Source organism: Phoenix dactylifera, chromosome 14, assembly GCF_009389715.1.
Source record: "Phoenix dactylifera cultivar Barhee BC4 chromosome 14, palm_55x_up_171113_PBpolish2nd_filt_p, whole genome shotgun sequence".
Classification (NCBI taxonomy): Eukaryota; Viridiplantae; Streptophyta; class Magnoliopsida; order Arecales; family Arecaceae; genus Phoenix; species Phoenix dactylifera.
In genome coordinates this window covers 6,355,562-6,380,134 of record NC_052405.1, presented here as the reverse complement: position 1 = coordinate 6,380,134, position 24,573 = coordinate 6,355,562, and the positions used below count along the sequence as shown (strand labels likewise).

General features: G+C 40.9%; 3 protein-coding genes and 1 long non-coding RNA gene across 7 annotated transcripts; 2 read left to right on the top strand and 2 right to left on the bottom strand.

The window, feature by feature from the left end:
- Positions 1 to 763: 763 nt before the first annotated feature.
- LOC113461884 lies at positions 764 to 3,297 on the top strand. The gene is made up of 2 exons (XR_005514760.1): positions 764 to 1,289; positions 1,434 to 3,297. It is a non-coding gene; the product is annotated as an uncharacterized LOC113461884 (long non-coding RNA).
- Positions 3,202 to 4,761, bottom strand: LOC103712398. The gene is made up of 4 exons (XM_039133444.1): positions 4,419 to 4,761; positions 4,234 to 4,292; positions 3,530 to 3,647; positions 3,202 to 3,433 (listed from the first exon to the last, which is right to left on the bottom strand). The coding sequence occupies exons 1-4, from the start codon at positions 4,658 to 4,660 to the stop codon at positions 3,355 to 3,357; spliced, it is 498 nt and encodes a 165-aa protein (XP_038989372.1). The 5' UTR covers positions 4,661 to 4,761; the 3' UTR covers positions 3,202 to 3,354.
- An 8,388-nt stretch (positions 4,762 to 13,149) lies between these two features.
- On the top strand, positions 13,150 to 15,173 carry LOC103712399 (protein COFACTOR ASSEMBLY OF COMPLEX C SUBUNIT B CCB1, chloroplastic). The gene is made up of 4 exons (XM_008798914.3): positions 13,150 to 13,491; positions 13,810 to 13,928; positions 14,588 to 14,740; positions 14,832 to 15,173. Exons 1-4 carry the CDS (start codon positions 13,198 to 13,200, stop codon positions 15,016 to 15,018), a joined length of 753 nt encoding a protein of 250 aa, XP_008797136.2. The 5' UTR covers positions 13,150 to 13,197; the 3' UTR covers positions 15,019 to 15,173.
- An 85-nt stretch (positions 15,174 to 15,258) lies between these two features.
- Positions 15,259 to 24,374, bottom strand: LOC103712401 (peptidyl-prolyl cis-trans isomerase FKBP19, chloroplastic). 4 transcript variants are annotated; one of them, XM_008798915.4, is made up of 11 exons: positions 24,145 to 24,367; positions 23,953 to 24,046; positions 20,710 to 20,817; positions 19,843 to 19,928; positions 19,715 to 19,765; positions 19,249 to 19,329; positions 17,613 to 17,657; positions 16,639 to 16,694; positions 15,849 to 15,924; positions 15,670 to 15,776; positions 15,259 to 15,584 (listed from the first exon to the last, which is right to left on the bottom strand). In XM_008798915.4, the coding sequence occupies exons 1-10, from the start codon at positions 24,223 to 24,225 to the stop codon at positions 15,681 to 15,683; spliced, it is 774 nt and encodes a 257-aa protein (XP_008797137.1). In that variant the 5' UTR covers positions 24,226 to 24,367; the 3' UTR covers positions 15,259 to 15,584; positions 15,670 to 15,680. The 4 variants fall into 4 exon arrangements, 2 of the variants coding, with proteins under 2 accessions (XP_008797137.1, XP_008797139.1); XM_008798917.4 differs by lacking the exon at positions 19,249 to 19,329 and having other exon boundaries at positions 24,145 to 24,370; XR_003386664.2 differs by having other exon boundaries at positions 15,263 to 15,584; positions 15,670 to 15,932; positions 24,145 to 24,374.
- Between the last annotated feature and the right edge of the window lie 199 nt (positions 24,375 to 24,573).

The following is a 24,573-nucleotide window of genomic DNA, read 5'->3' as shown; positions in this document are numbered from 1 at the left end:
CGATGTCTAACCATATTTTTTGGTTGACGCATCAACCGAAGGGTTAATTGAACTAGTGTAAAAGCACTTGTGAAAAACTAATTACCAAAATTATGACTTTAAAGACCAGATGGATGGCACTCTTGTACACTTGGAAGAGATCCGGATTTGAAATATATTTCTGGGGCTTCCAACATATTTATCATAGAAAAATTTTAAAAATGGAGGTGGGCTTGCACTTTCGAGTTTGGTAAGATGATGCATTTTCTTTGAGATGAGGTGAGTGTTCCGGAAGGCAAATAGTCCGCAGATTTGATGGCCTTCTTTATAGCCAATCACTCAGTATTTTGGACTATTGAGAGTAAAAGCCAAAAAAATTTTAGAAATATATTCACATCAAAATGGCGTGAAACTCTTGTCTTTTAAAAAAAAATTCTAAAATTTATTTTGATGAATAAATGCTGTCTCAGCAAGGGCAAACAATGAATTAGATGGCGTTGATCTTTGTTTATGTCATCTCGAAAGTACCAGCTTTCTAAGCTGGTAGAACTTTTTGTAGTTCTAAAAATGATCTGACATCGAATCTCGTCAGATTTTTGGATGGTTTCAGATATTTGTAGAAGGCCACCATCCCCCCTCTCGCAGCCTGACCGACTGAAAACGGACCGGAAGAGGCAGCCGCGGAGAGGCGGCGTTGGCGAAGGCCACCGGAGATATAGTATCTTTAATGCGGTCTCTCTCTATCTCTCTCCCCCTCTCCCTCCCTCCCTCTTCTTCTTAATTTCTCTGTATAATAGTATAAACTACCGTGTTTAGGAATTTTTCCTCTTTCTTCGCGAATTTTTTTATGTTAGACAAGCTGTTTGGTTCCAATATCTTGCAGAAAGTTGCGCCACTGATACAAATCTTCTACCATGGATGGTACTGAAGACGGTTACGGATTTCATTGTTCTTTCTGATGTCTTTTATTGAAAAAAGCTTACTTTTTGATGCTTTGTGAACCCTGGCAATCTTACTTAGAATGTTTCTTAGCAATCTTCTGTTTCAAGGCCCTGTTGATTAATTTTGATTCGAATTAGAGGGAAGTATCATTAAAGTTTGAATTTTTACTATTGGATGCGTTGTGACTATGTGGTATTTATTTTGAAGAGGATACCAAGGACCCATTTCATGATATCTCTTTGACGGACTCGACGGAGAACTCTTGTTCATCCAGTGTCCCATGAACGAATTAATATCTCTTTGACCCACTCAACGGAGAGCTCTGGCTCTTATTATCTTGTATATTTTCTGTGTGGACTTATCTGCAGGTTCTACAAGTTCTAACATTTTGGAATTTGTGTACTCTGTTTGCTAGTGTTTGTGGCGTAGATACAGGATCACCAACATATGATGCATGCATTAAGTGCACTAAGAAACTGGTCTTGTGTTGATGATTCTGTTTACCATGGCAGGGAAGTCGTATGATGTCGTTGGCTTTGATGTTCAAGAGCATTATGTGCTTCAGTGTGCTAATTGCATATAATCAAGTGTCATCAAATTAACATATTCCTTAATCTTTTAAATGTGCTTCAGTGGGGAATATTTCACGCAGAGTTTGTTTAGTTCGATATCCAGAGCCCAGTGAATTTGAGAAACATGTTTTCAGTCATCTCAACTTGAGCAGTCGAAGATCTGAGGGTAATGCCTTCCATGCTAGTTTCTTTCTTTGTTGCGTATTTTAACTCCGATAAACTTATATTGTTGAATGTCCTAAACTGCTAGTCATTCAAACGCCACCTTTCCTCGTGCATGATGGCACATGGTTGTTGGAAAAGGAACCTCTGTTACAGTGTGTGCACAACTTCTTAGCATCATACAGCCTTCAGTTGGCTGAACATGATTGACTCTTGTTTCAAGGTGTCTGTGGTCGAAAAGTTCATGCCACAACATTTTTGTAATATAGTTGTTATTATTATGTCTCGGATTCCATGCGAAAGAGTAGGTCCTGTTCCAGGGAGTTTGGAAGCATGTCTCATGATACCTTTAACTTCAGCACATAGCCTTGGACAAGGAAGTGTGGAATTCTCACAGCATTCCAAGAAGAAGAGATGTGAGGACAGTGCACTGAACTCTGATACATCTATGAGGTCCATAGAATGATCTTCTCATGCTTCTGGTCCAGAAAGCCAGATCACCAGTACTTCATTAGGATCCAAGCAATCAAAGAAGAAAAAGAAGGAGAAGAAGATCATAGTCAGGAGTAGATACTTGTTGCACACTGAAGCCTAGGAAAGTTTGGAGATGTTTCAAGCGCGACTCTTAAGAGCTTACAAGCCAGAATTTCTCAGCCATTCAGATATTGTACCTGGCCTTTTGTTGCATACAGGTTTTGTTTTATTTTTGTCATTAGTGAGATAATTCGCTACTAAAGCACACCTGGAATGATCAAATGCCAGTTGATTTCTTTTATCAAAGCTAGAACAGGAATTTGGAGCTCTCAAGAGCATTAATAATGTTTATCAAATGTTCATGATATTGCTTAAGATGACAAATATCAGCGACATTGACTGTTTTTTCTTATGGTTAGTTGCTTTTGGAGTGAAGTTCATATCAGTAACCTTGATCTGCACAAGTTTTAATGACAAGCTCTTCAATGCCAATGAGGAAAGAAGTTTCACTTGTAGTGGGTGAATATGCATGCCCTTTGTAATTATTCTATAATATGTAGTTTCATGAATGAAAAATCATTATATCTGTGCACAATGCAGTCCCTTTCCTTTAACATTGCATCCCTAAGACTGCAGATACTGGATCGAACCTGAGATGCAAAACTGGCAGCATATGCTTCCTTCAGGTACTCGAGAATACTTATTCCCCAATCCTCGATCTATTTCTTGTTCTAGGAACGATGGATTCACCATCTGTCACAGAAAATTGAATGACCTTCAGAAGGTTTTTGAGGGAAGTAGGTGATTTCCATCCTGAGAACCTGAGAAGAGTTGCATAGAACTATTAGATCACTACATGTGCATTTCTAGTTCATTCAAGTTCATTATACAGCTTTACTTGCCTCAAATGGCATTGATTCGGAAAATTTGATGTGCAAATGTTTGCAAAGGAACTCATTAACCTCTCATAGTTCTCAGCTGACAGGCATATATTTTGTCATTCAGATCATATGATAGTTGAATTTTATTTCTTGGTTTTATCTTCTTGATCACTGAAATTTGCATTTGTTGCTTGTTTAACAGAAACCTCACAACTTGAAATTGGAAACATAAGTACATTAACTTATTCTGTTGTTACAGATGACAGTACATTATGAATACTAATATTGACTCGACCGGTTTCAGAATGAAGAAAAGAGGAGCCTCATGATGCTCCTTGCTCACACTAGTAGGCATTGTTGAGGTAGAAATACAAGCCAGCTAGCCCTGCAACTCCAAGCACTATGGCAACAGGTAACGCTTTCCTGAAAGCACAAGAGTATCAAGAATGATATATATAAGCGAGATATGCTTTCAAACACTCAGGATCCACCCAAAATTACTTATAGTGAGGCAATTACCCAATGGCTTCATCTCTCTTCATCTGAGCCTTCCTGGCTTTACGGGCATCTGTGTCATTTGCATCCTTGGCAACTGAAGGTTCATATGGCCTGAATCTCCGTTTGGGAGCCCCGCAGACTATAAGAAATTAATTAGAAGTCAGGAAATGCATTCTCTCTCCAATTCTAGCCAATTCAATCATGGAAAGAAATATGTAAGATTTCAACCGCTGTGGATAAAAGATCAGTTTCTTTTGGTGGATTAGTGCTGATTTTTTTATCTTAAACTGGTGTTCGAGGAAAAGTTTGGTCAAACTATGTAGAAATGTATAAAGATCATGTTGCTTGCAGTTTACTTTGCTGGATGTATAGAACACCTTATGAAGCAATGAGATGGTACTTTAAAATGCCATGGGTTGAAAAGAAGAAGACAGCAGGATGCTTAGAGAAGAGATCTGAAACCATGCAACAAGACTGATTACATGGGAAAGGAATGGAGTGTTAAGATCAATCAAGGTGAAGCCAAATATATCAGGGACAATGCATGAAGTAATTATGTATTAAAGATTGTATTATTTTAGGAGATATTAGCATCCTTAGCTTGACTAGATAAAATGATTGAGGACAGTCAGAGTTGAATGATTTAATCACATACAAGACAACAAAAATGAAAAAAAAGAAAAAAGAAGGAAACTGGACATGGAGAAGAAAAGGATACAACTCACCAGGGCAGAAATACTTATCTGGAAGCTTCTCAAAGGGTGTTCTATCATTGTATATGTAACTGCACATAATTTAGAAACAAATCACAGTTAAAAGACATCTGAATGCATTAGTACTCAATGCAGTATCAGTAAAAGAAAGCTGAGGAGAATGGAGAATTAGGTTGGTGGGGAGAAGGGATTATGACCCGCAGTCGCGGCAGATGTAGGCCTGCTTCGAGGCGACGCGCATGGAGAACCTCGGGGCAGCGGCAGGAGCTTGTTGCAGGGGTGACAGCAGGAGCTGGACTGAGGGAGAGAAGAAGGCTGATCGAAGGGCGCAGCGATCGGAGGGTCCTCGCAGGCCAGTTTGGCTTGGTGGTGGAGATAGTAGGGATGGAATGATCCTTGTGGTGGTGCACCTGAGCCCTGCTGGTGCTTGAAGGGCCATTGCTCTCTTCTGTTTTCCTCCTCCCTCTCAGGCTCTCATGAAGGGATAAGAGATGAGAGTAGAAGAAGTGGGGATAGTTGTCATTTGCCAATGAACTTTTTGTTTGTATGAACTGCATATAAGTAGGAGAGAGATGTGGAAGCGTGGCTTCCATGCTCCCTTTCACTCTTTATCTTTGTTTATTTTTTTTTGTACTTAGGCCCTTAAATATCTTTGTGTTTATGTCTAGACCCCTCTTCAATATCATTACATCTCAGCAACGGCAAACCTGAGGCCACTAAGGTTTGAACATAATCCTTACTTATAAGGCCTTTTATCTAAGGGCTATGATTGGGGGGAGTTGGGAATCTAAGCAAATATTATAGTATCAGATGGAACCTTTTGGAAAATGAAACTAAAAGAAATTGAGGGCTATATTTTAGAATTTGATATCATTTTTAGATGTTTCTTAGCTTTCAATAATTTTGCTACTAAATAAAATTATATAATATATTACGACTCCATTTGAATTTGTTTAAGAATATAATAAGCAATCTAGATTAAAAAAATTTCTTGATGACTAGGAGGAAAACCTTAGTTTGTCGTACAAGCATCCATTCCATATGAATTAGCAAATAAGAAGAAAAGAAGGAAGATAATCCTAGCATAATATTATTCTATTTCAAAGATACTACAAAATCGGATCATCGCTTCCAAAGATTTTTCCTTTTTGTATGCAGTTCAATATTTGAACTTTTGTGATGCTTTATTAATGTCTTCCTACTATATTTGTTCTCCATTGTAACTTTGGGGATCAAATTGTGAATCCAGAACTCATTGAAGTTTTTTTGTTTATTTTCTTTAAGCAAAAACTTAGCTTTTCTAAGGCTTATAAATTTAAAATTCGTTAATTTAAAGTCTAAAAGGGCTGGAGCAAGATCATTATTTTTGTCAAAGGAACAATTGTTTTTATACCGTAAACCCTCAAGCCAATATCATAATTAAGGTGTAAAGTTCTTGTTTTAGAGACTTATTACCCCTACCTCCTAAACTTTATGGATACCGAATTAATACCACCCCACTTTAAGGACAAAACTACTTCCACGTGTCGCTCTATCATCCCCATCTTGGCAAGAACAAGGGCTTTTCCGAAATAAACATTTTATCCGAGGGCCTTATGATAACTTCTCCAAAAAAAACCCGGGTAGTTCTAAATACACCCCCCCGATTGCTCAGGACACCCCCCAAAAACCAAAAAAAAAATACCCAAACTAACCTTTAGTGTAATTACCATATTGCCCTTGAAATTTTCTCAGTACACCCCCCTTCCTCCTCCTCCGTCTCCTCCTCCGTTTCGTTTTGAAAAGGAAAAAAAAAACCACCCCTCAAACCCCCCTTAAACCCCTCGATCCATTTACATCGTTTAGGCGATCTTTGAAGGAGATTTAAGCCCCATTCGAAGCATGGACAAGCAACTAGTGATTTGGGACGAAGAATCGGCCGCAAAGGTACGTGTTCCACCTTGTTTCGAAAGTTTTTTTTTTTCACGGTTCGTGCTCCGTTCGGCACTGGATCGCCGAACAAAAGGCTTCTGTTCGGCTGCATAGTGCCGAACAGAAGCCTTCTGTTCGGCAACGCTCTACCGAACAGAAGGCTTCTGTTCGGCTGCACAGTGCCGAACATAAGGCTTCTGTCCAGCACACTGCAGCCGAACAGAAGGCTTCTGTTCGGCACTCTGCAGCCGAACAGAAGCCTTCTCGTGCCAAATCGCGTGCCGTGCTGAATTTTGTGCCGAACAGATCCTCTGATTCATTAATTCTTGGTGATAAATTATTTTATATGTAGGGCTATGCTACAACCGAATCGAGTATAATTGGATCAGAATTTGTACTGGATTACACAAGCGAATTTACAACTTACGAGGTATTATAATATATTGTGCAATTTTGTATTAGTTTAGCGAGCTATTTTTACAACTGTGTACTTACATAAATTGTTTAATGTATAGATCTTCAAGAGTAGAGAGGACTTGTGTAATTGGTGTCGTGAAGCTGGGAGGCGAAATGGTTTTGTTGTTGTAATCAAATCATCCGATGCAGGTACCATTTCTAAGAAACCCAGAATTACGTTAGGTTGTGAGAGGGGTGGGACGTACCGAACCACAAAAGAAAAGCGAATAAAGACTGCCTGTGGGACAAAGAAGTGTGGATGCCCTTTTGCATTAAGAGGAAAGAAATTGGATACTGCGGATGATTGGATATTACTGGTCGTATGTGGAGTGCACAATCATCCCGCTGCAGAGAATCTGGAGGGGCACTCATATGCAGGGAGATTATCTGAGCAGGAGACGGAATTGTTAGTGGATATGTCGAAGAGTTTGGTTCGTCCAAAGGACATATTATCCACATTGAAGGAAAGAGATGCCCTCAATGTTACGACTATCAAGACTATCTACAATGTACGTCAACGGTTTAAGGTTGCAGAGAAAGCCGGGAGGTCTGAAATGCAACATCTATTAGGTAAATTATCAGAGGCTAAATATATTGAGTGGCATAGGAATTGTACTAATACGGATGTTGTGCATGACTTATTTTGGGCACACCCTGGCAGCATTGATTTGTTCCGTGCATTTCCCCGTGTGTTGATAATGGATTGCACGTACAAGACGAATAGGTATCGTCTTCCGCTCTTAGAGATTGTGGGGGTGACATCTACTGACATGACATTTTCAGTTGCTTTTGTATACTTAAATTCTGAGGGGGAAGAAAGCTATACTTGGGCATTAGAGAGATTGCGCAGTGTCATAGCTGATGATGTTTTGCCTGAGTTGATTGTTACAGATAGAGACTTGGCTTTGATGAATGCAATTCATAGAGTATTTCCTACTGCTAGACATTTATTATGTAGATGGCATATTAGTAGGAATGTTTTGGCCAAGTGCAAAAAAATTTTCGAATTGAAGGAGAAATGGGATAAATTTATTATGAGTTGGAATGTACTAGTGCTGTCCTCCACGGAAGACGAGTATAATGATCGCTGGAGTGCACTACAGAGAGAGTTCGGTACCTATCCAGATGCACTACAGTATGTGTCAGATACTTGGCTGAGCAAATACAAGGAAAGATTTGTTGCGGCGTGGACTGATACATGCAGGCACTACGGAAATGTGACGACAAATAGGTATCACAAATAAAGACTCATTTAAATTTAATTTGCCTCAATTCTTATATCTAACTTTCATTTGTTTACTAAGGTCGAGAGTGCACATGCAAAGCTCAAAAAGCAGCTTGGATCAAGCCAAGGAAGTTTCGAGTCATCTTGGACTAGAATACATGGATTGATTGAGTTGCAGCACAGCTCTGTTAAAGCCTCATTGGAGAAGAGTTTATTGGTAGTGCAGCACAACTTCAAGCCAGCTGAATTCAAAGAGTTGCGAGGTTTCATATCTATAAGTGCGTTAAATCATGTCCTCGCCCAATCGAAACGAGCCAATTCAGTTGGGTTTGATGATTCAAATTGTGGGTGCGCTATTCGACGCACACATGGTATACCATGTGCTCACCAGATTGCGCGGTACAGGGTGGAAGGTCGGCCCATTCCTCTCGACTGCATAGATCCTCATTGGAGGAAACTTGATATTCTGCCTACCCCCCCCGTGCAGCCAATTCAGTTGAGTTGTGATGCAGAGTTAGATTTGATTGCGCTACGATTCAAGAAGTTAGATGGGGCTTCTCAATTGCAGATGATCAAGAAGTTACGAGAGATTGCAAGTCCAGATAGTACACCTCTTTTAGAGCCTGCAAAACGGAAGACCGGTTCACGTGGGCGCGCTTCACTGAAGGTTGATACGTCTACTCGACGTGACCCGTCTGCGTTTGAGTTGGTTCTATCTGGACAGGATAGTTATTCACCTGGTGTTGAGAAAGTTACCATCCGCAATCCATCTACTCAGATTCAAAAGAGACGGCCCAAGCAAAAGGTAAGTACCAAATATTTATTTCCTTACAATAGGTATCACAACGTCTACGGGACGGTCCGTGCCGTGCCGGTATGTCATGTGCCGATACGGGACATGTCGGGACGTGCCGTGCCGAGATGTGCCGATACGGGACATGTCGGGACGTGCCGTGCCGAGATGTGCCGATACGGGATGTGCCGTGCCGAGATGTGCCGATACGGGATGTGTCGTGCCGAGATGTGCCGATACGGGACATGTTCTGCCATTGTTACATATTTTCTATCATTTGATATTATTTGCAGATTTTTCGTACTAGAGCCCAGTCATATACGCCCATTATCTATATTGATGCTATTCCTTCTGCCTTGAGACCATACATCCAGCATATCAAGGATGTAAAAGCTGATGGGAATTGCGGATTTAGGGCAATAGCTGACTTACTGGGATTTGGAGAAGATGACTGGGTGCGTGTTAGGAAGGATTTATTGCAAGAGTTGCAATGTCATTCGGACCACTATCGCACATTATATGGTGTGGAAGGGACGATTGCTGAGATCACTCATGCATTATCATATTATGATGATTGTCCACCATATGACAGATGGATGACTATGCCGGACATGGGTCATCTTATAGCATCCTGCTATAATGTTGTCCTATACCATCTCTCGTTGCAACAATGTCTGACCTTCCTACCTCTCCGTTCTGTGCCAGTACCTCTTCTATCCCGCAAAGATATCGCTATCGGATTCGTAAATGGAAATCATTTTGTTGAGGTACTACGTTCACAACACTTGCGAATATTTAATTTTGCTTATTTAATTTTGCTTATTTATAATTTTGTAGCTATTAATATTTTCTTATTTCTAATTTTGAAGGTGTTCTTGTTGCCGGGACATCCCGTTCCGCCAGTAGCGACCAACTGGCGAAAATATCATCTTCCTTGTGCTACCGGATGGAAAAATTCATATGAAGCACGGATTCAACAGTTCAAAGAGAGCATCTCACCTAATGTTATAATTAGCGAGACAGTAGAGTTAGATTGATTATTTATATATGTACAATTTTGAAAGTTGTAAATTTTTTGGGGCTCTTAGAGTCATGTACTGTGAAACTCCATCATCAGCTGGGAATACATATGACGACTGTTGTTTCCGTTGAGATTTCAGATGTAAACAGAAACATACTTAAGAGCTGGTGGGAGCAAACAAATCAAACAGGGGAACTAATAGACCTTTCTGATGTACAAGAACTTAACGGTGACAAGCTTGAGCAGATGATTAACACATTTGTTGGAAAAGAGGGCTCTGTGATGTTCTTGGTTAAGAGGTTAATCGGCTGCCCTCTCCTTGCAAGGCCAGGTCTTGCCACTGGCACCCTCTTAGGCTTTGCTGCCTTTTTTGGAGGGGAACTTTGTCCAGGGTCAGCTTTGATTGGAACAACATTTGGAGGTACCTCAGGGGGAGGTGGAGGCAGAACATCAGTCGTATCAGATTCAGGGTCAAACCCCCCACGGGACTCCATCTCCTCAGGGGGAGGTGGAGGCAAGACAGTAGAGTTAGATTGATTGTTTATATATGTACAATTTTTGAAACTCCATCATCAATATAAATCAAAAAATATCTGTCTTCGCATTGTTAGATTGATTGTTATGTGCACTGTTATATTTATGTAAAATAGAACGGGCCAGGCTTTACAAAGATTACACGTAAATGTACCAAAAATATATATTTTTCATTAATATCAAAGGCTTTACAAAGATTACAAAGGCTCCATCATCAATCCCTATGACGCCATCGTCGACGCGTGTACTGCTGTACGTCCGAATGAGAGGGTCCTGGATCCAAATGAGAGGGTGCTGTACTCGGGCCAGGCTCATCACCCAGAAGTACCTGATGCATCTAAGAAATAGCATCATATAGGTGCCCGGCACCTAGTGACGTAGCCTCTGAGGGACCCATCCGTACAATGTCGGTACTGATACCGAGTGCAGCTGCATTACGCCGCCGGTGCATGTCAGCATCATCATGACCTCCCCTAGCTCCAGAATGAGTACTCGAGCGCAGATGAGGAGGCTGAACTGCAACGTGCGTGATACGGAGATACCACTCCATGTATCCCGGTACGCTGTCTGATGGCCGGGTAACTGGGTGGCTCCTGCTCGCCTGGCTCAGCACGTGGTCCTCCCACCGCTCCCAAAGCTGATCCATATAGGAGTAATGTATCCGGTACGAGCCTGCTGTGGAACCTCTGTTGGCTCGCGTAGGGGCTAGTGGCGCTCGAGGGATGGTCTGAATACGACCAAACTGTCTAAGAACCCTTTCTGGATGATAGGGTTCTACGATATCAAGGCACTTGATGGAGCCACTAAAAAATGCGACGGGTATATATGGGCGATCTCCCCGAAGCCGATGATGGGGATCCTAAATAACCTGTAAAACAAAAGGTCCATTTCAGTTTTATACTATATCGCATATTAAATGTACTGACAAACACAAGCAAATGGTAATATGATACGTACCTCATCGATGCTCAAAAGGTCCAATGACTCACGTAGAACCACTAAATGGTCCATCGTGGTACGGGATGGAGTACCGGGCATCCAGCGGTGCACGCGGGGACTGGCATCAGTATACTCGAGCGACGGGTGAGGACTGAGTGCTGGAAAATGCTCATAAATCCATGCCTGCAGAAGCGTCATATAACCACTGATCTGTCTCACTGATGACCTCGACGCAATCCCCAACTGCCGATACAAATATGCTAAGGCAGCTGTACCCCAGGCATATGTGCTCACCCTATCCAGATCCCGCAGTAAACACAGATACGCTATAGGCACCCTGGTCCCACTCTTATCAGCAAAGAGTGTGCAGCCTAACAAAAATAACAAATAGGCTCGTGCTGCACACTCTATCCTCTGCTGCCTGTCTCTATCAGATACAGAGTGAAACTGAGTCCTCAGCCACTCCATCCTCACAGACTGACCGCGCGATGACAGTACCTCCTGACGCGCGTCTCCAGCTGACACCCCCAACAACTCCACAAGTAGCTCCTCAGCATCCCGATCACTCATCCTCTCAGGAGAAACTGATACTGAGGAACCTGCGACAGGAATCCCTAAAATGGCGGATACATCATCCAACGTGATAGTGATCTCGCCAAATGGTATATGGAAGGTATTCGTCTCGGGCTGCCATCTCTCTACGAAGCCCGAAATCAGAATCTTATCGATGAATCGATAAGAGCACTGTACTAACTCTACGAGGCTCGACTGCCTCAATAGTGCTCTGAACCTGGTATTTGGTTGGTTTGAAGACCACCACTTCCATTCACCAACCTTGGCAGTATGGTTCATGCACTTTAGTGGAGCTCGTTCCTGTAATATAAATGTATAATTACTACTACTTTATAAAACATCAATAAACAAAATATAATGCTATAACAAATAAACAATACCTGTTGCCTCCAGATGGAAGCTGCTATATGCGTCCTGAAACTGATCAGGACGGACTCATCCTCTGGACCTCCTGGACATGGTCCAACGGACTCATCGTCTTCGCCCCTAGCGGGCATATCATCATGCTCTGACTCAGGAGAGTCCGATGGCATATGAGCAGGCTCGGGAGAAGCAATCCTAGCACGACGTCTCCTAGCTGACGCCGTAGGTCTAACTCTGGCGGGACGGAGATCCATGTCTGAAAATATAGAAATTCAATATTAGGCTATATCAAAGAAAATAATTCAATTGCATACATAAATGTTCGGCACAAAATTCAGCACGGCACGCACCAGAACCCTTCTGTTCGGCTGCACAGTGCCGAACAGAAGGCTTCTGTTCGGCACTGGATCGCCGAACAGAAGGGTTCTGTTCGGCTGCACAGAGCCGAACAGAAGGCTTCTGTTCGGCTGCTCAGAGCCGGACAGAACCATTCTGTTCGGCACCGTGCAGCCGAACAGAAGGCTTCTGTTCGGTTGAGTGTTGCCGAACAGAGGGCTTCTGTTCGGCACTGTTCAGCCGAACAGAACCCTTCTGTTCGGCGATCCAGTGCCGAACGGAGCACTGGAGGCGGGGGGGCGGGGAGCTACCTCGACGTGGTCGTGGAGGCGCCGGCGAGGTGCTCGTTGCTCGGGAGATGGCTGGGGAGGTGGTTCCGGGAGAATGCCGGCGACGAGAGGGAGAAGGGGAGAATGCCGGCGACGAGAGGGAGAAGGGGGAACGGGGGGGTTTTGGGCGAGGGAGAAGGGGGAGACGGAGGGGGTTTGGCCGCCGGCGAGGTGCTTGAGGTTCTTGAGGCGAAGTTTTTTGGGGGGAAGGGAGAAGCCGGCTGGAGTGGAGTTTTGGAGGGGAAGAGCGGGGTTGGGGGGGGGGTTTGGGGGGTGTAGAGAGCAATTTAGGTGAGGGGGTGGGGAGGGTGAAGGGTAATTTAGGATTTTTTAATTTTTTAGGGGTGTCCTTAGCAAATGGGGGGGTGTAGAGAGTATTTAATTTTTTTTTAATTTTTGGGGGGTGTCCTGAGCAATCGGGAGGGTGTATTTAGAACTACCCAAAAAACCCGGGGAAAGAAATCTTCTTCTCTTATCTTCTACGTTCCAGTTAGTAATGGCAGCGGCGAAGCCTCTCCTCCCTTCGCCACCTCTCACCGCCTTCTCCTACCGGCCCGAACCGGGTCGAGCCGGTCCACGGCTCCGGCCGACGGGGAGACCCAGGGTCTCGCCGGCGGTTCGCCTCTCTCTCCTCCACGACCCCCTGTTCCTGCTCGAGGTGGCGCCGACCGCGACGACGGCGGCGGCGGAGGTGGGGTACTCGCCGGCGAGCTACTACACCTCGCTGGGGCTGTTCGTGATCTCGGTTCCCGGTCTCTGGTCCCTCATCAAGCGCTCCGTCAAGTCCAAGGTCCCCATTCTCCTCTGTCCCCTTACTCTTCTATATATACTGAAAAATTCTTCCTTTTTCTCTGAATTGATGGCTTTTCAATCTAAAGTTGAGATTTTTAATTCCTTTTTCTTTGATAATGGTAGAGTTAGTGATCATTATTTTTCTTATGGAATTCTTCTTTCTTTCTTCTTTTTTTTTCATCTAAAGTCGGGATTTCTATCCTTTTCTCATTGTTCGGTTTTGGATTTAAAGTTGATGTTTTTATTTCTTTTTCTTTGGTGATTGTTTGATTTCTGATCAAAAGTTGCCATTTTGGTCGGCTGGAATTGATGGCAGATAGTACAGAAGACGTTTGTGAGGGCGGCGGCGGCGCCGCCAAGTCAGGTGGCGGGAGAGATTCTCTCCTTCTTCACCCGCAACAACTTCTCCGTCTCCGACCGTGGGGAGACCATCACGTAAGAACTCTATATCTCTCTGTGTATAAAATTTTGAGCCATTCAGTACTCATAAAGAATTATAACCAAAAGCTCAAAATTAATGAGATCACCCAAAGCAGCAAAAATAGTGGCCTAAAGTATCGGTCTCATCTTTATTTTGGAGCTCTTCTTATTCTTTAATGTGGTTTCTCGGATCAAAACTCATTCCTTGGCAGAGACTCTGGTTAACATTATTTGTGTTTTTTTTTTTTTTGTATTTCTTTTGCTATCGATAGTGAAGAAGAAGAACAAGATTAATTAACAGTTGGAGATAAGTTTGGTGAAGAAACAATTTTTATTTATTTAATTGATATGGAAAAAACATCAAGTTAAAAAGAGTTGGTTAGGTTTAATCCTACCCTTACCCTGAGTTTTTGTCAACCTTGCAGTTGTCCTGAATCTCCCACAATTTGAGCTCAAAAAAATTTAAAAATTAAAGTAAATCTTGAACTCAAGGGATTGTCAATGGCTGCTTATATGTGATTGAATCATGCATGATAGCTGCATCTGCCCAAATTCAGGTGTTGAATACTTTTTTTTAAGAAAAAAAAATCGTTTGAGGCATTAACAGTTTGAGATTCAGCTGTCAGATGAAGCAGTATCTTGATTGAGGGAATGTTTGCTTGTGTTCTAAATAGGTTTGAAGGAATGATGGTCCCTAGCAGAGGCCAAGCAGCGTTGCTCACCTTCTGCACATGCATAAGCCTTGCCAGCGTCGCCCTCGTCCTCTCCATTTCAGTCCCTGAAGGAGGCAACAACTGGTTTTGGCTGATGGTTTTAAGCCCATTGGCGTAAGTTTACGGAGAAATTGATCATAAAGATAATAATTCGAACTTCAGTAATGAAAATGGGAGTAATGCTGTTTTGTTTGTGATGGATTAGGGGAGCATATTACTGGAAACGGGCGTCGAGGAAGGAAGAGATTAAGGTCAAGATGATGGTAGGTGATGATGGAAACATCTCGGAGATCGTTGTTCGTGGTGATGACGAGCAAGTAGAGCAAATGAGGAAGGAGCTTCAGCTAAGTGAGAAAGGAATGATATATGTAAAGGGAATTTTTGAAAGATAATATGGAGACTTGCATGAAATGAAAGGCAATTAGAGATCACACTACCATACCAATTTTGTAGCATGACTATTTAAGTGAAGAACTGGAGTTTTATGATATTCAGATGTGAATTTTGGTGGCAATCATCAATAAAATCTTTTTACATCATCTTAAAACACATGCTTTTTTCATTTATTTTTTCCAATGCCTACTCCACTGTATTCTGAAGCTATTAGATATGCAAAAATCCAGCAAAAAGTGTGACTTGCAAACTAGCAGCATGGGAATAAAACTAGATATAAAAGTTGTCTAAAGTAACATTCTTTCATGCAAAAATAATGATAAGCATGACAAGCAACTATTCTGGAACAGTGTTACTTTAGAACGGTTGTCACATTCTTCTTGAAAGTAATGCAGCCTGCACGTCACATCAAATGCAAAATCAATGGTATTGCACTATGCTCTGAGTCCTCTGGTGTCTTGATGGCAAAATCCCAAGCGCCTAGGGAAGATTGTGCCTTTCTTGTAATGTGGAATATCTGTGCAGCTCTCGATTGTCCCATACACAAAGTATATCAGATGCGTCCCTGTAATTGCATAGATTTCACATCTTAGACCCGTGAAAGAGGCTGTTCTAAGAAATAACATTAAAAGAGTTAATGCACAACAAACCTGGAGGGAGACTAGTTTGGAATAATTTTAAGAAGCTCTATATCAAACAAGAGAGTTTTGTCTATCAAGCCCTGATTCCTCAGAACAAAATCAAGAGCTCTCTGGCCCTGTGAAAGAAACAAAGTAATCAGCAGGTCCATCTGTTCAGAAATAGCACCAACCATTCAAAGCTAGAGTACCGAAAAAGTTGTTGGTCTTGGGCCAAGCTTGTTGAAGTCATTATCTGGATATCCCAGCTCTGGAGGTACTATTATCCTGCATTTCTGTGGAGTAATCTGTTAGTCTCCAGGAGAGGAAAATAAGCATGAATATCATATCAGGTCAAACATATATCCACCTGACACTATCTATCTAGGATTAATTGCATATAAAGTTCTACAAGATAATGCATAGACCGCATAAAATTGAATCTTACAGTTGCCCAAAAAGAGGTCAGCCTTCAACCGGAACTGCTTTTACCACTTGAAGTTATGTAACGAGAACCACATACCTTGGCCATGAAAGTCCTATGCTAATGAAGTTGTAAATCTTATTGTAGCACCTAACACATTTGTTTCTCTACATCTATGATGTGCTAATGACATCATATCGATGATATGCAGGTTCAATAGATGACTGGAGGCAGCTAGCCATACACATTGCAGAGCATAACATGATTCATGTAATCCTCATATTTTTTTTTTCCAAACAGTAGTGTGTGATTCAACAATTCTCATGTCTTCTAAAATTACTATAAATTCACTTTTTAAATTAAAGGAAAAGGGGGGACTCGGGTTAGCAATATGCAAGGAACGTGGACTTGCATAGAACAGACACATTGCTGATGCACTTATGCATGACTGAAAGGCAGATGCACATCTGTACATAATAATCTTTGAACAGGAAAGAGAACAACTAATTTTTGAATACTGGGAATTTCATAGAGTTGTAAATATGAAGCAGTTAATATTGGGAGGACTGCTACTTCACCTCCTAATACCTCCTGGTGCCATGCCTACAACAGCTTCCTCAAAAGCTGGTATGACCTGAATGCGAGAAAAATGATGCCACATCAAAAAAAAAGTTGTGAACCTACATTTTCAATAGCAGAAAATATTCCACTTGAGAAAGAATATCACATTACCAATATAGTACTTTAATGAATCAGAATGTAATAATTTTAAATGAACTAAATTTATCCATCTCTAAAACCAGCATCTGATTGTGTATGATGGAATACTTCACTTACAGCTACTACTTTGGTAAGACTTACTGCAACTACCCTATTATTATGATGGTTTAGTTTCATGACATCACCAAAAGGAAAAGAAAGAGTACATATACATATGTGCTTTCTTAAAATATTATGTCATAAGTAAAAAATTTCCCAACAAATGGGATCAAAATCATTAGAATCCTCACTACACTATTATTCCACACACTAGGCCTTCCAAATTATGTTATGAGCACAACATCACAACGAACAACTAATTGAGGATCCTTAATGAAATAGGCAAAATGCCATAGTCCAATGGCGCCATAAGCTTTCCTCCCTTCCCTTTAAAATTTATCAATCAATCATATATAAAACTGAAGAGTTAAAATGAGCACGTATAGACCATGATAACCAACCCAAACTGGTTGGTTTTTCCAGCACTGATCTCAATAAGAACATTTCATCAGGAAAGTCAACTTCATGTAGGGGTGTTTCTGTCTATAGCAGATGACTAAATATGAATCTTGATTAGAAAATTACGAGTGCAGTGGCATGACACAAAACAGAATTCGACACCCAAACAAGCAACAGAATTTCAACAAATGGAGATGATTCAACTCGAATCAGATGAGGAAGCATTTGAACAACGGAATTTGATGCCCAACCAGATAAAGACAACTATTTTGTTCATCACCTCTAATTCCATAGATGCATAAATTACTTTTTGAGTGATCAACTAATCAATCACCTGTCCCAATCCAAGCTTAAATTTGAAAAAACCTTTATCGTCTCCCTGCAAGTTAGCAGAACAAAACGTAAGAGCTTTGAGTCATATGCAGACACGCAAAATTCAACATGTAATGCACTACTGAAAAATGTTAATCTTGAGTTTCATATAAATAGTTCTTGACAGATTAGAGAAAAAAAAAAATAGAGAGGTGACCCTATTTCTTTGTGACCGACAGAAAAACAAAGAAAAGAAACAAAAAGTATAACCAAGTATAACCCATATTTCTTTCTTTTCAACCTGACCAACTCCAGCAGTCGAAATAACCTGATAATCCTAAAATGCCTACATTACAAAGCTCTTTCCCAAGTTTAGATCCCAATAACACCAGCAGCCAGATTAAATACATTTTCCACACCCATATTAGCCCTTATTGCATCGAGTAAACAATTGAATCTGAACATGGTTAATAAGGTCATTTTTCCCTCATTTCCTTTACCATAAGGAAATCATTTGTGCTCCCTCAGTATCAAGTGGCAAGCCTGCCAGTCTCATGAATATGAGCATATGATGCATGTGGTTATATATAGAGAGAATGAGAAATATAACCACCCCTAGCCTGAGATAGAAAGCAGCTTTCTGTTCCGACTTTACCGTCCACAATGAATCTATCCAACACAAGGATGCACCATATTACCTTGACATGTTGATACCTAAGACCCATATATCTAAATATATCCTCCCACCGTACATCCCATATACCAGACCCCTCCAAACCAAAAAATCATCAAAACCAGCCTTATCAATAAAGATGTATAACCCTTTAAACGCATAATAAACTTCCTATTCTTGAACTACATAACCTCCAGGCTGCCCAAAACCAAGGTGTCATCAAGATTGAACTACTTTAATAGAACACTGGTTCCTATTTAATAATTCCACATCACTTATAACAGAAGATCATCATTTACTGCAAGCACAACCTTCTTAAAATTCCTTCAGAAACCATTCAGAAAAAATCCTTGACAATGTCAAGTCTAAAAACCTTCATATCTCTGGAAGTGATGTGATAATGATTTACTACCCCCCTGACAAACACCTAAGAAACCTCAAACTTCATCGCCCAATTTTATCCCTGCTGAAGAACTTCTTCCTTCTACACTTGTCAATTATAAAACAAAGTATTGCTTCTACTTATATCTTTATCTACATTGCAGTTGTCACCAAATAATTTCCTCTCTTTTGAACTACCCCCAAACACCCTTTTCAACGGAAAGTCTTTCACAACCTCACATCGAAAAAAAGTATGATCAAGAGTTGATTCATGAAGATTGAATGAAAAGTACAGATCAATGATTTTCTTAATCTACCTCACAGAAGCATCATTATTCCTGATCCATGCCTAGCTAGTAGTGACTCTTTACTGCCTAATCATGTCAAATTTACATACAAGCTTTAGCAATGAAGAGTCGCTGGGCAGGGCTCTTTTTTTCACCGTCTTCTTGGAAACACTAACTTGATGTTAGAGGTTTGTAGTTTTGGGAAAGTGATAAGGAAAATTTATAGCTTTACACTTCTTGTTTGGAAGAATCAACAGGGTAACTCATGAAAATTATAAGAATCAATAACTGAGATAGAAGAATATAGTGTGCAATACCTCAAAGGAACCACCTTTCGTCTTGTTTCGAGCTTCAAAGATGCGACCATAGTATCCTATTGTATAACCATCCCAATCAACCTTAAATGCATTCACAATTTCAAATCTGCATCAGAGTTTCTCCAACTCAACTAAAATAAATCATCAAAGCTTATACACAGGAAGCAGATAACCCAAAAATTAGGTAGAAGGAGCTTAAGTGGATGAAAGATGTCCTAAAGTCGATTATTTTGCCAGTAGATAGGCCTAGAGGTTAGGACTGCATTTATTGACTTTTTCTAATCCTGAAGAAATCATTAACATGGACAAAATTTCTCGCTTAATTTTAGACTTCAATCCCCTAGGCAATCTCAAAGCTAATTTGATTGCAGAAAGTTTGTCCTCCATGTAAGAAAGTTTGTCTTTCGTGTGTGTGAAACAAAGTTATAAAGTAAATATACATATTAGAACTGAACTTCTTTCTCACCACTACCATGTCGCCCATCTTTGGTGTGGGACCGTCACCTACTCGCAAATCCTGCATAGATAATAAAAATCCTGATGAATGTATTTAATAGCAGTTACAGGCATGAGAGCTATCTGATAATGGATAACCTTGTATTGAAGGCCTGATTGTGTCTCTGTATAATCTGGATATCGCATTTTGGTTTTTCCATAGTCCTTTCCACGAAGTGCTGGCACTAAATCCACATTTCAATCACTAAAGTAAGCTCAACATTCAATACGTTAAAATTGGTTGTTAGAAAAAAATGATGATAGTATATGGCTCTGCACCACTCAATAGAATGATAAAGGTAAACCAGAAAATCAAAGCATGAAATAACAAATACTGATAAGCTCTATTACACCTAAAAGCAGTCAGCTCTCCAAATCAAGGTATCCATCTAAGTTTAGAATCATTCATGCTGCCTCTCGCCTGAACATTAATCCTTTGAATTGCTACAGAGTTCTTGTTCAAGGCATTGTGAGCAAAACTGGAGCTTGCTGTGAAACCTTGGATAGTCAGCAGGTATAAAACTTAATCTATTGGTTACATAATTTACGCTCATGCAGTCAAGGGGCAAACCCTCCAAGGTCCCTTGGATGTGGGAAAGAGACTAGTCGGGGAACAAATGCAAAATTTGGCAAAAGGAACAGCATTATCTCCAAGAGATAAATCATTATCCGTTGCGCCCATATGAAACACAGTCCTCTAACAGCAATTATGCATACAACTTCAGTATATCAAATACACACTGGCTATAAGTAGTAATTTTTTTTTAGAAGTACAGTTTAATCAATTTAGCCACATATAAGTTCATCTTTATGTCAAAGATAACACCACATCCATAAAGCTAAACTATAAAGTAAAAGGAATCAAAAAGAATTAAAAGGGAGAAATAAAACCATAGAGTACTTAAAGAAAATAACAAGGCTAGTAACTTACTAAAAGAACAAGAAACAGATCCATGAAAGACTTACTATCAGCAAATTCAGATGCTCCTGCCTTTCCATTATCCAGAGCATGTTGCAGAGTACCAATAGCAAACCCAATTGTGGAAAGCAGCAGTAATTTCCTTCTTGTCTCTCCTACACCCATCAAATACACTATGCATCAAGTACTCAAAGTATGCATCACCTTCGTTGCATAAAACATATGAATATAACTTGATTTCATGGATGCAAACAGGCTCTTATCAACACTCATGAACCCAATAATATTCTTACTACATATGATTTTTGTGGCTATGATTTATGTTAGAAGCAAGTGTTCATAATAATATTTACAAAAGTTGTCCAACAAACACAGTGCCATATCTATTGGGATTGAATGGCCAAGTCATTGAAAAGCCTAGATTCGATTGTTTTCAAAGAATGTTCCTATGCAAGGGCTTCTAGAGTGCAAGGTGATACTAGACAACTAGAAAGATCCAATATTCTAGAAGATATTGATTTCAAGATGAGAAAGAACAGTTTCAATTTTTTTCCCCTTTCATATGATTTCGAAACAAAAGGACAATTAGAACAATTAGTATAAGCAAGTTGTGTTTTCTTGATAAAAAAACAAGGTGTTGCATCTGGCGCTTGACCATTTCCTTTCAAGCTGGAGCAATACCTAAATGATCATTGTCACTCCAATCAATTTAATGGAGCTATGTCATAAGAAGATAAAACTCTTTAGAATAACCCTCTTTAGTCGGTAACAAGGTTGGCGGAACCGTCCCGAACCGGACGGTTCCGTCTATTCCGAGCCGTACCGGTGGCTCACGGGTACGGTTCTGGCCATAAAAAACGAGACGCTCATCGGAGCCGGAGAAAGAGAAGGAAAGAGAGGGTGAGCGAAGGAGGGAGGGAGAAGGAGAGGTGGTGGACGCCGGCGGTGGGCCGTGGGGGGCCAGCGGAGGCCGCGGAGGGGGGGCGGAGGCCGCGGCTGGTTCTCCTGTTTCGTTCGAAATAGGAGAACGGCTGCGATGTCACCTGCCGCAGCCTTCGTCGGCCCTCCACCGGTGTCCGTCACCCTCCTCCGGCCCTCTCTCCCCCGCTCGCTCTCTCTTTCTCTTTTTCTCTCTCCCAAGGTGTCGTGCCCTCTCTCGGTACAGGCCCAGCATGGCTCGTACCAAGTTGTCCCGTCGGAAAACTGGTACAGTGCCCGGTACCGGTTCCTCCAACCTTGGTCGGTAGTTAAAAAATCACTACAATATAAATTATATATTTCATGAAAGAGATTAATACTGAGCAACCTGAACTTTTTATCAAATAAATGCAGCTAAAGGCTTTTTTCGTCAAACAATCATGATTGGGATGCCCCGAAGAGTCAAGCTCTCGAGTTAGGGGAGGTCAAACAAAAGAGTCGAAGATTGGTTCATCCAAATAAATAAATAAATATACAAAAGTTATAAGTATTTCGCCCAATTAATAAGCACTACAAAAGAAAATTTTCTTATCCATCAAGGCTAATTCTACTGAAAATATTTATACCTATGTCAAAAATTCTCATCCCTTTGTATTATATTAGATGCCAAAATATTACTTGCATTTGCTCCCTACTACTCCAATAACCAGCTAAGGTCTTCTACTACATAAAAGAAGTGATAGCCATAACTAGAGCTGTTGCATGAGTTCACATGTGAAAAAACTTAACGTCAATAGGGAAACTTAGACTTTGGCATGTGGGCAAACAAGATAGTCCTGTGTAAAAAGCAAAACACAAAACAGCTACCTCATGAAAGGGGTGTCATGCAATATAATAGTTTAGCAGTCAGAACTCAATCACAACTTCATTCCAGTTTACTGTAATTTATGCCCCTAATATGCATTACAATCTCATAGGCTAGTGAAAAATATGCGTGCAGATGTAAAGATGAGAATGATATAGTAGAAATTTATAATTTGCCAAAATATGGGTGTGCCCATGATCATTACAGTTTGAAAAAAGATATATAGACATGAAGCCTAGGGATGTTAGCAAGCTAGGCTTCGATCAAGCAAACCCTGGTGCTAATCACCAACTGACTAGAGTTATCCTAGGCTTGTCAAAGCCTAAACCATCAGTTGCTATCCTGCATACAATAACTCTGTAATTCTTTCCTGAATTTTGTGATCTTAGATATTATTATAACTAAAGCGTCTGATGCAGCATAATGATGACTCCAAGCCTGCAATAGCTCTGTGACATCCCTCCATTGAATTCTTTCCTAAATTTTGTAAGCTTAGATATTGCTATAATTAAAGTGTCTGATGCAGCATATTGATGACTCTAAGCCTAACCATATCGTTAAGTGTTCTTAAGTTCAGACATGAAATATTCTGGATCCACTGTCAGCAGTTCACTGGGACCAGGCTTGCACTTCACCAATACTAATCTGAGTTTAATTTTTAGATGGCTCTCGTAAGCAATGTTTCATGGTTCACCTCAAATTTTATTTATGTACATGATGATCGACATATGGAATAGTCTTCATAGGACAAAACTCAGAGAAATATAAGTTCCTTTTTTGCTCAGTGATGAATTCCACATAAGATACCAGTACATGCTTCTGCTAAAGAGAGGTCCTAGACATAAAAGTCACTGTGGATCCTCATTCAGTGTTATCATAGTAAATTGCTAACTTTCATCATACTACTGAGGTAAAATAAGAAGTAATTATTGTGAACATTTTAGACACGATCCAGTTTAGCTAAGATTTTAGAAACTTATGTCATTCACTGGTACAAGGACAATGTTGGATGGCCATAGTTTCTGGTGACATTCAGTGTAGCTCCTCTATAATCAGAACATATTTTTTGGAAAATACGGTGAAAATGCCACCTCCATGATGCATGGATGAGGAGAATGGTGTGACTACAGGACCCAAGTCCAGTCGGCCCACCACCATGACATGATTATCATAGTCATATTGTCCCTTCAGTCCATTTTTCCGCTGCCTTTTCCATTACAGCATTGACTGAGATTGCACAGAACAAGAAGAAACTCATTAATTACTTACAACCACACCGATACACTAACTAATCATGAAACTAATAGAATTAGATATATGCCGAGGTAAACTCTCTCCACCACAGTTCCAAAATAACATCCTCAACGCAACAAAACTTCATTGATAGGCATCAGAAACGCTAATCATGACCTCCATTACTTAAAATACGAAAAGGGAAAGGACTATCAAATGATCCAGGAACATCAAGAAAGCATTTTTATAGAACAGGAATCGATCAAGAGCTCACCGCCCAAGCTGAAGGCCTCTGACTCGAAGAGCCCATCTCGTTCCAGGGCAGATATCCTTGAAATCTGAGGCGCTCCCCTCTTAAAATCCCTACCCTAATGGTCGATAAAAACCACGCAAGAAACCGAAGAAGTTTCAAGCCCACAGCTTAAGGAAACCCTAGAAGACGCATCGAATTGTTAGCGAATCGAACCTCCGGAGGAAGAAGGCGAGGAGAACCTCTTGCGAAGTTTGTGAGGTTCGGAAAGAACCCTAGAGCCGAAATCGACGCCATTTGCGTTCTCAGGAGGAGGAGGAAAGGGAAGGCGGAGGGGGAGAGATAGAAGGCCGGAAGCACACGAAAAGACTATTATGCTCATGGGTCACTGGAAGTTAACAGGACGGAAGCAAAGAAAGCGAGAGGACTTTTTGGTCATTTGGAATATTGGCAGTTGTCCAGGGATATCCGGAGAGAGAGGTTGTGTGGAATAGGATAAACCCGGGACAATACGAGACCATCAAATAGCAATCTGAGTAGGTTAGCGCTTACTGAATATCCCTAAATCACTAACTTCTTAGTAGGACAGATAAATAGATATGTAATCCAATCACCATGCCAAAACAGGATAAGCTAGCAGCATAA